The 10,583-nt window shown below is 30.0% G+C and overlaps 2 protein-coding genes across 2 annotated transcripts; both read right to left on the bottom strand.

Moving 5' to 3' along the window:
• Window positions 1–247: 247 nt before the first annotated feature.
• LOC126659547 (probable indole-3-pyruvate monooxygenase YUCCA10) lies at window positions 248–2,391 on the bottom strand. The gene is made up of 4 exons (XM_050352843.1): window positions 1,701–2,391; window positions 1,167–1,406; window positions 651–773; window positions 248–460 (listed from the first exon to the last, which is right to left on the bottom strand). Exons 1-4 carry the CDS (start codon window positions 2,307–2,309, stop codon window positions 269–271), a joined length of 1,164 nt encoding a protein of 387 aa, XP_050208800.1. The 5' UTR covers window positions 2,310–2,391; the 3' UTR covers window positions 248–268.
• A 3,959-nt stretch (window positions 2,392–6,350) lies between these two features.
• On the bottom strand, window positions 6,351–10,426 carry LOC126661208 (zinc finger transcription factor YY1-like). Its single transcript, XM_050355023.2, has 6 exons — window positions 10,176–10,426; window positions 9,972–10,030; window positions 9,146–9,351; window positions 8,876–8,965; window positions 8,039–8,182; window positions 6,351–7,151 (listed from the first exon to the last, which is right to left on the bottom strand). Exons 1-6 carry the CDS (start codon window positions 10,259–10,261, stop codon window positions 6,603–6,605), a joined length of 1,134 nt encoding a protein of 377 aa, XP_050210980.1. The 5' UTR covers window positions 10,262–10,426; the 3' UTR covers window positions 6,351–6,602.
• Between the last annotated feature and the right edge of the window lie 157 nt (window positions 10,427–10,583).

Genomic DNA, 10,583 nt, shown 5'->3' with positions numbered 1-10,583 from the left:
ATTAAAAATATTTACTGCTTATTAATTAATAATCACAAGCACATAACATATTTATATTTAACAATTTTCTACCAAATGATAATGAAAAGTAAAACTTTAGCATAAAAGGACATCAAATTTTAACAGAAAAAAAAACACTTTTAGACAATGTATTAATTTAAATTAATCTATACTTTTTATTATAAAACAAAAAATGTAAATTTTCTGACAATGTATTAACTTAACTTAAATTACATATTATGTTCAACGAACATAAAAAGCTATCGTCTTAAACTTCAAATTTACTAACTTGGTTGCTTAAAATGGCATGGATATCCTCGGCTACTGCTTTTGCATCCTTGGATATTCCGGGAATACCATTCTTAGCAAACCCAACACAATATATTCCATTTTCACCCTTCCAATGGTTAGGAGTTTTATTTTTGGGCATCCCTTCTTCATTAAGAATGTAATGATAGTCCTACAAAAAAAACATCAAAATATTAATAATTAATAATATATATCACATACTGTTTTTTATCGGACGGGGGAGTCAAGCGTATTTCGCTCGTCACACGATTAAACTTATGAGGATAATGATACATTTAAATGTTCATTATATATTGTACACAAGTTTAAAGAGGAAAATAATGTTGAAATTCTAAAAATACCTTAAGCCATTCATTTGCAATGCTTTTATAACCCGTCGCTAAAACGATCGCATCAAAATGTTGCATAGTATTATCGCTGAACTCCACTGTAGTATGATTCACATTTGTAATTGCAGGAACAACCTATAATATTTTTAGAAAGAGTTAATGTCATCATATAGTACAACCTTTACCGTTTTTATCGATTTAAACACAAATTATAAAACATCTCACCTAATAGCACATTAACCCTCCATTATGTGGCATATATAGTATAAATATCCAAAACGATATTGTTTTGGCCGTACGTACGACCAAAAACGACGTCATTTTAACAAAACATAAAGTATAAAATTCATATTGGGTTATAAATGAAAAGTTTGGAAAGGTTATAATACTAATGGGTAAGACACTTTTTAGATTTTGCTTAATTCAACCAAAAAAAAACGCGAAAAATTATGTTATATGCTGACGTTCAGAAACTACAATGTAAATATGTCCGGCCATGGAATTGAAATGTTTTTTTCTTCATATTACCTTAATCTCTTTAGAACGGATCTTTTTGACAGTTCCAACATCAATAACGGGAGCTTTTCCTGTTAGAATTTTACTTGCAAATGGTCCTATAGAGGGTCGATGGAGTCCATACTTCGACAAATCACCATACATTGCTTTTGAGAGAAAAGTGATCAACATGTCCACAAATCTTAAAGGAAGATTTACGAAGGTTAATAGTAACATTCCTAAATATACCATTTCTCTTGTAACCACATGAAACTGTAAAAAAAAAAAAAAATTAAACGTTAGCATAACATAAATTTATTTGAATTTAATTTGACATTAGTCTTGCATGCATGGAGTAGCTCATGCAATAGTTGCATGCATCTAAAAACTTTTAAAATTATCATTCTCATAAAGAAGATTACTATGTTTGATTATTTTATTCTAAAATTAAATAGACATGTAACTAATATTTACATGCCACGATGTGTAAGAGATTAATATAAAAAAGAATAGCATAAATAACTTTTAAAAAAATTGAATAAAATAATTAAAAATGAATTATCTTACTGAGCTTCTAACAACAATGGAAGTATTTGCACCATAATTTGAAAGATCAAGGCTAATTTCCATGCCAGAATTTCCAGAGCCGACAACCAATACATTTTTACCTTCATAAATTGCCCCACATCTATACTCACTAGAATGAATAATTTCTCCAAGAAAAGTATCCATTCCAGAAATCTTAGGAATAAAACCTTTGCTATTTTCGCCAGTAGCGACAACTAAAAATTCAGCAAAATAAATTTCACTTTCACCAGAAACACTATTTTTCGCTTCAATGATCCATTTTTTAGAATCATTATCAAAAAATGCCGACCTAACACAACGATTAAAACGGGGATTTACATCGAAAAATGATATATAATTATCTATATATTCTATGAACCTATTTTTGGGCATAAATGTTGACGTTTTGGTTTGGTGAGGGAAATATGGAAGCTCACAAAACTCTTTTCCGATGTGTAAATGCAAGCGATCGTAAGAATGTTTCGTCCATAATGAAGCAGCGCAATCTTCTCTTTCAAGAAGAATATTAGAAATGGAAAAATGAGAAAGACAGACAGAGGTAGCTAGACCAGCAGGGCCTGCACCAATTATCATTGCTTTGGCTTCCATTTTTTCAAATAAAAATATGGGAGAGGTGTAAGTAGTAAACTAGGGTTAGAGTGAGTGTTTCTTGCTCTTTGATATGAATGCAATGAATATATTTTCTCATTGCTCCTATTCTTATAGTAAAGAATGATGAGAAGTGACAAAACTAATCAAAACTATAGGATATTGAATCCATTGTTTGGATTTACATCCTATAATATGATAATTTTTTAGTTTAATTTAAGTAAATTAGATATTAGCATTATATAAAATTTAAGTTGTATTGTGATTGATTCATTTTTAGATAATTATATATTAAACATTATTATTCTACTTTGTTATTGTCTTACATCAATCTTACAAATACATTCTTTTACATTTTACATAATTTAAAAGAATAAAGAGATATGGATTTAGTAATTAAAATAAAACCTAATAAAAATTATGGAACGATAAAATATTGGATAATAACAAACTTAATCGTACAATAATTATGATTTTATTTATATTATACTTTCATACATTAAGTTAAACGACAGAATATTTCATAATAACGAACTTAATCGTACAACAGATCTGACCGTACATATATTAGTACTCTCATACATTAAGTTAAACGACAAAAGTTTTGATCGGTAAGGAATGCATTTCATTTTAATTTTAAAAATTAAATTTACGAGATAAGTAAAAATAATAAACAAAATACCCCATTAATCAAAACATAATGAATAATTAACTTTATCGAATCTAATTATACATCAATACTCTTTTTTAAGTTAGACGACAAAACGTAACGACAAAATTATAGATCCGCAAGGGTTGTCTATTATATTAATCCTCAAAATGGAATAAACTAGGTAGCTATAAACAACAAGTAGATTTTTTCGTGCATTAAAATATAATGAATTATGGAATTTTATCGAATCTAATTATAGATCCATAATTTAACGACAAAACGTAATGAAAAAAATTATAGATCCGTAAGAATTGTCGTTTATTTTGATCCTTAAATGGAATATACAAAATAATTTATAGTTAATAAACAAATAACATGTATATAACGAATAACTAATTTCGTTGTACGTAGTTTAATCGCATGACGCGCTCACGATCATACGAAATTTAAAATGCAAATTATTAAATTAATCCTCTAAACAAAAATTTAAGCAACAAATAGAAACAAATCCTTCACATGATTAGAATATTACAGACAATTAAAGAGCTTAATTGTGGTTAATTAATCATGTCTCACTCTAATAATCAAGAGGAAACGTTTTTTATTTATTTATTTTCTAAAATTAGTTTCTTGCTTCTTTTTACTTTGGATTTTTTTTCTATTTGTAGAATGTAAAATATGATTTTTCTTCTAAAATATGCTATCTAGTAACTTTCAAAAATTTGCTATGATTAAAAACATTTGGTAGATTAAATTAGATGCTCACAAGGCCAATAAAAAAATGTGTCTTGACTGGCTAATTGTAATTTGTATGTATTATATACACCTGCCATATAAACCTCTTAGAAACCTTACAGCAAAAGAAACGGTTTATGGCTCATTCTAGGTGAGAAGAATACCAACGGCAGTCAGAGAATCCAAATTTGCTTATGCGTTACAACTTTTAATGTGTCGAGTGAACAACCATATATAGCTATTCAAATTTGAAATTAAGTGCCGGTGAGTCCTAGCAAGCGAGTAGCTAGGCTTTCCGCGTGTATTTCTGAGGTCTCGGGTTTGGCCCGAACTTTAATATATCGTATTATTTTAGTTGTGTAAAGTGGGAGTATTCCACATTAATTGTGCGTGTTGATAGACTTGCGTTTATATATAGCTTGAACATCTTCATTTAGAATCAATTGGTTTTAAGATAAAATCTAATGAACGAACTAATTCAATATCATGTCTCTAACACTAACAACTAATCTAATTAGAGTTTATTTCTATAAATAAAATTAAATATATAAATCTTAATAAAATTTAATTACTAAATAAAATTATATTCATTGATTCATAAAATTCTAATTTAATTGAATCAAACACAAATTGAATTATTAAATTTTTTTTAATCTAATGATTTTTTAAATTTAAATGTTTGTGATTTTTATCATTTGTAACTTAAATATTTTATTTTGTCAATTTTGGCTGAATTTGAGCATTTTTATTTTTATGGGATTTTTTTAATAAAAGTAATCTATTTTTAAAAAAAAAAATTAAACCTATTTTGAGGTTCCTAAACTATACGGTTTTAGTTCATCACGTCCCTCAACTTCTATTTGGCTTCCTCAGTTCCTTAAACTTTTGTTTTTTTGGTTCATCAAATCCCTCAATTTTTATTTAGTTTTCTCAAGTTCCTAAACTTTCATTTTTTGATTCATTGGGTGCCTATACTTTCGTTCTTAATTCATTAAGCCCTTAAATGAATTTCCGTTTAAGGAACTAATGAATCAAAAAATAAAAATTTAGAGAGAAGTTGAAGGACCTGATGAATCAAAAAATGAAAGTTTAAAAACCCGAGGGAGTCAAATATAAGTTGAAGAATCTGATTAACCAAAATTGTATAGTTTAGGGACCTCAAAATGGGTTTAGCCTAAAAAATACAAAATACTATTTAAAAATAATAATTAAGAACTACTGTAAAAAAATAAAAATAATTTCAAAATACTAACAACTTTTCCTAAAAATTATATCGTTGGAATGCCACCATCGAACACCGCTGGTCATTGCCATCAGATTCTGTCGAACGACCGCCACCAACCATGGTTGGTGGCTGATCTAATAGGAACTTATAATTAGGATGGATTTAGATAGATTTATATTGTAACATTTATATTATATAAAAAAATTAGAATTTAGATAGATCTCACGTGAATTTTAAATAAACCTAATTAGATCTTATGTTATTGTATTAAGGTCAAATTAACAATTCAAAAGTTATATGGATCTGAGGAAGATTATAGAGAATATATATATTAAAATTTTGTTTTATAAAAAATAATATTTAGTTAAAACTTATTTAATTTTTTTTTTGATAAATTTATGATTTATTTTAATAAATTATTTTATTATAGTTGTTCTAATATAAATAAAATAATCTTATATAATTTAAAAATGATAAGAGTATTTAAAAATAATTTAAATAATTTTATATAATAAAAAAAGATATATTCTAATAGGGATAATTTTATCTAAATAATTAAAAATATTGAAACAGCTATCAGCTATTAGCATAAAGCTCCAAATGGAGCTTTTCCAACCGCAGTTGTTAGAGGTTCAAAAAGTTCCAAAAAGCACTTAAAAAAATCTCACCAAATGCTTTAATGGAGCTTTTTGAAAAGTAAAAGCTAAAAGTTCCACCGAAAAACTGAACCAAACATCCCCTAAGTTTCACCTAATTTATCCATAAAATTTAATTTCCATTGGTCTTATTAGAATTTATACAATTTAAATTTGTTTTAATAGATTTCATATAAATTAGTAAAGGTCAATTCCAATATCGGTTTAGATATTTTTGTATAATTTTACAAGATTTCATATGCCCTCACTTCATTTCAAAAGATTTCATATAAATCTATATAAGTTAAAACTTGCAGGATGTAACTAAACGAGTAAATATAAAAGAAAAAGAATCATTTATGTCTTTAAAATTTGTTTACATGATCAAGTGAGCCCCTAACGTTCAGAAAAGTTCAAATATGTCCCTAACGTCTTAAAAAGTGAACAATCGGACTCCAATTTGAACTCATTAATTAGACGTTGGGGCTTTGTTGTCAAAGAGAGAGGCCTCATTGTTCATTTTTTAGAACGTTAAGAGCATATTTGAACCTTTTCTAAACGTTAAGGCCTTATTTCATCCTCGAGTCAAACTTTAGGAACGTAAATAACCTTTTTCCAATATAAAATCACTTTCTAACAAAAAAAATAAAAAGCATTATTATATGCGTCTCACGAATTGAAATTAGAAATATCAAAGCTTGCGAGGGTCTAAGCCACTCACTGTGCATTCCGAGATGAATGGACCACTCACCGTGCATCCGAGGTGAAGGGTTGAAACTCTGACCCGAGCAACCTGTGTAAATGTTGATTTAAATTTGTATCAAGCAGCTACATAGCTGATTCGCCTGATACACATAGACGTTCTTGATGAGTATGAGCCTTTGTCTCAACTAGCAAACAAAACAATTATCTATATTATCTATCCTCATTCTGTATATTCTAGAATTATAAATTCATTTACTTATATAAAATATTTTGGAGGAAAAACATATATTACAAGGCCGGTGAAGAAAAGGAGACTGAGCATTCTAGTTGTGTTCATCGGTTCAGTCTTCATACTCAGTCTCCTCATCGTCGTCGTCATTGTTTTCCCCATATCTCCATCCATCATCTGCATTGTCAAGATCCTCTTCCTCGGTTTCTTCACTGTCTTCTTCCTCGTACATTTCTTCTTTTACCGGCCAAGGTTTTTTCATCACATTCATATTGGCACGAGCTGGACTTGAACCTTTTAGTTTAGTGAGTTTTGCAGGAGGAGTCTTTAGGTTTGGCTTGGGCCGGCTCGGTTTCCGGATTTTACCATTCACACGCTTCTTCTCCCCATAAGCATCTTGATCACTGCCCTCATCCATCTCATTGCCACCATTGGGAGAGGCATTCTCAGCGTTTTCATCTGACGTCCGCCCCGGATGCTCTTTTCTCAAATGCAGCTTAAGCTTGTATTCATGTATGTAGGACTTTAGACAACCTTCAAAAGGACAAGCATAGGGACGATCTGGTGTCGGAGTGGCATAGACCCCGGCAGAAGGTTTGGGGACTTTCGGTGTCTTCTCTGGAGTCGGTGTGGCATAAGTTACCGTTTCAACAGCTGATTGCTGTAGAATTGATCAAGTTACTGAGATTCAGATCATTCTAATGCACAATAAAAACAACAAAATAATGCTCCAAATAAGCAGGAAAAGAATGAAATAAAGATGCACTTGAAACTTTCATCGTATATAGATTCTGTTAGTCATAAACAACTGCATAAGCAATCAATTTCAAGAGAAAAGCTCTTTTGCGACGTTTAATCAATTTCTAACAGTAACCAAAGTGAGTATCATGTACCATGCTCAGCATATTACAACTCGATAAAAATACTTAAAACAATTTATTAATACAGATTCATACAACACATAATTTTCATGTGTTGCACGGCAACGAAAACGCTGAAACGAAAAATGTTGAAATGGAAACGTTAAAAAAGACAATGATGAAACAATATTTTTTACCATAATAGGATATAAATATAAAGTTTTGAAGTTTGAGTTTGAGAAGCCTTTTTTGATACAGAAATGAAACGCTGAAACATAGGACTCTACAAGTTTCCATTAAATATAGATTCTCATGCTCAGCCAATGCCTCACATAGTCACATGCAATAACTGCTCAATCAAAAGATAACCATGTGTCAAGTGATAGGCAGAAGTGTGATGTTATTTAATTAAAACATTAAAGTAAATTCATACAAAAGACTTTTGGAACATTAGGTATGAAACATAATACTGTTCATGAGAAACTTAAGAACTACAAATACGGGAAAGCAAGCAAAGTAAAAATCTTCTGCTGATTACCAGATTGCTTTCCAGAAAATCGGATTTGAAAATAGTCAATCCAAATGATTACTTCTCATGCAAATCTTTAACATTCTTTGTGGTATTGTTCTAATTGCTCAAACTCTTGCAATTGCTACATATAAAGTTTTTTAGTGAAGAAAAACCAACCTTATCATGATGAGCTAAAACGTGATTCTTTAGCTTGTACTCATGAGCATATCTCTTTCCACATTCCGGGTATGGGCAGATATGGTAGTTTTCTTGTGAGTGTGTTTTCATATGTGATCTCAAGTTGAAATCCAGGGAAAATGCCTGCAGTTTCATGATTGGAAATAACAAAACGCAAACATTAAAGTGGAAGTTTATTCATACACAAAATATGTAAAGGCAATACCCTGAGTGCATGAAGTCCAAAGACAGAAAAAAGAAAAGGAATAACAAATTAACAACTGAAGATAACAAAATGACAGTTAGTGGAGATAGAAGGTTCTGCAACCTATACAACTTCCATAGTCTAAATTCAAAGTTGGAGAACTAAGAATTGAGTTTTACTTCTGAGTGTGAAACACTAAAAAATTGACAATGCATATGTATATATGAATATCTCCAAGGATCAAAGATCAAATTGTGAAGTGAATATAAAAAAACATTGAATGATTCAGTCTCGTAATGAAAACCGAAAGTTCGCATCGTAGAAGCATTAAACCACACAAACTTCATCTCCAAGCATCAAATATCAAAATGTGAAGTGAATATAAACAAACATTGAACGAATTAATTCAGGCTCATAACAAAAACTGAAAGTTTACTGGCAGAATCATTAAACCACACAAACTTCATCTCCAAGGATTAAAAATCAAAATGTGAAGCGAATATAAACAATTAGGCTCATAAGAAAAACTGAAATTTCACTGGTAGAAGCATTAAACCGTACAAACTTCATCACCAGATGCTAATTAGTAAAAGATAAAACATAAATGTAGATAGGGTAAACAGATTGATCACCTTCCCACAGCCTTCATGAGGACATACAAAATCTCTTGCGCCAGTGTGAATTAAAAAGTGTCTTTTTAACTTTGAACTATCTAAGAATTTCTGCAGCATAACAAGATAACAGCTTCAGCACCAGTTCATCATAAGAGTTGCCTAGAAAAGGGAAAATAGTACACAAAAACTATAAATTGCGTCTCAAAATTTTATGGCCCTATCAAGCATTAATAACATCCTTGAAGAGATGAAAAAGAAAGAAACAGCAATATCTGAAAATTTTGACACCTTGTGGCATCCTTCATAGTGACAAATGTATTGTTTCTCTCCATGTATATGAGAATGCTTCCTCAAAGCACCAGCATCTATAAATGTTTTTCCGCAGCCATCAAAGCTGCAAAGGAAAAGAACCTCAGTAGTAGGCTCTGGTTCCGGATCTGGATCTGGTGCTAATGATTCTTTAGCTGTCTCTTTCGAGGCCTTCAATTGACTTTCTATTTGAGCAGGACAAAAAAAGCAAAAATCACACATCAAAGTCAAAGATCAATGCTCAATTAGAAAAACTATGTAGATTCATCTCATAAACACTAAATGCACTTGACAAAGGGAATCTCAATTATAGTTACACACACAAACCTCTACATCTTCTATAAAGCCACTTCTAACCTAGATAGCACAGACTCTTCATTCAATCAAAGTTCCCGTTTCATAGACATGTTGGAAACTTCACGTTTTGAATATGAATCTTCATTTTTGACATAGAAAATCTTAATATAACACCGTTTCACAAAGTTCGTGTCTAAGTGTTCCGTTTCCCTATACCCAGCTTCTCAATATACTCAAACTTGAATACAAGGTGTAGCCTCAAAATAACCATATGCTTACAAATCATTTAACATTTTAAATTCATCGACATCAATTTTTTACACTAAATCACTAAAATTACGTCATAAACATGTTCGACTGTAGATTTTAATGATCAACACGCGACTGATGCCTATACTTCTAATTCGGAACCTTAGTAGCTCATCAAACAGCTAAAAAAACAATCAAAACTTGAGCATTGCAAATAACACAATAGAAAAAATAATTGCTGAACATAAGAATAATTCACCTGTTACCCATTTAAAAAGAAAACATTTTCCACCAGTTGCCACAACATCCTGAGGCACCCTGAGAACAAAAATATTAAAATAATTAGCTTTAAAACTTGATAATATCAAAGAAAAAAACCCATATGTTATAAACAATCATAAACTATAAACCGAACAATAAAAATTCAAAATTTAGTTGAAAGACTCAGAATTTGTTTAATTACCATTCTTTAAACCATTTAACAGCAGGAGTCTTGGATTTGACGATGGGTCGTCTCTCGAATAAATTATAAGAGAATTGAGTGTCCATTAGTTAGCTTAATTTAGAAAAAGATTAGGTAATTGCGAGGGTTAGGGTTCGACATTTAGGGAAATATGAATTGGACATTGATTCATAGCAGAGAGGAAAATTTCCAGTGTTAGCCTGTTCATGAAGAACTGATTTACTTAATTATTTTAGGCTTTTTTTAACCCAACTTTTTTTAATTTTGTTTTTGTTTTTGCTGAGGGTGTCTTTTTTTTTTGTTTTTATCTAATGACTATTTAAATTTGACTTTCTTCATACTGTTTTAATTTAAGTCAGTTTTTTTTAATAATAATGAAAATTTTATTGATAGATATATAAAATCACA

This window comes from Mercurialis annua, linkage group LG8 (genome assembly GCF_937616625.2).
Source record: "Mercurialis annua linkage group LG8, ddMerAnnu1.2, whole genome shotgun sequence".
NCBI classification, from domain to species: domain Eukaryota; kingdom Viridiplantae; phylum Streptophyta; class Magnoliopsida; order Malpighiales; family Euphorbiaceae; genus Mercurialis; species Mercurialis annua.
The sequence above is the reverse complement of the archived record's forward strand: the minus strand, read 5'-3'. Positions and strand labels throughout refer to the sequence as shown.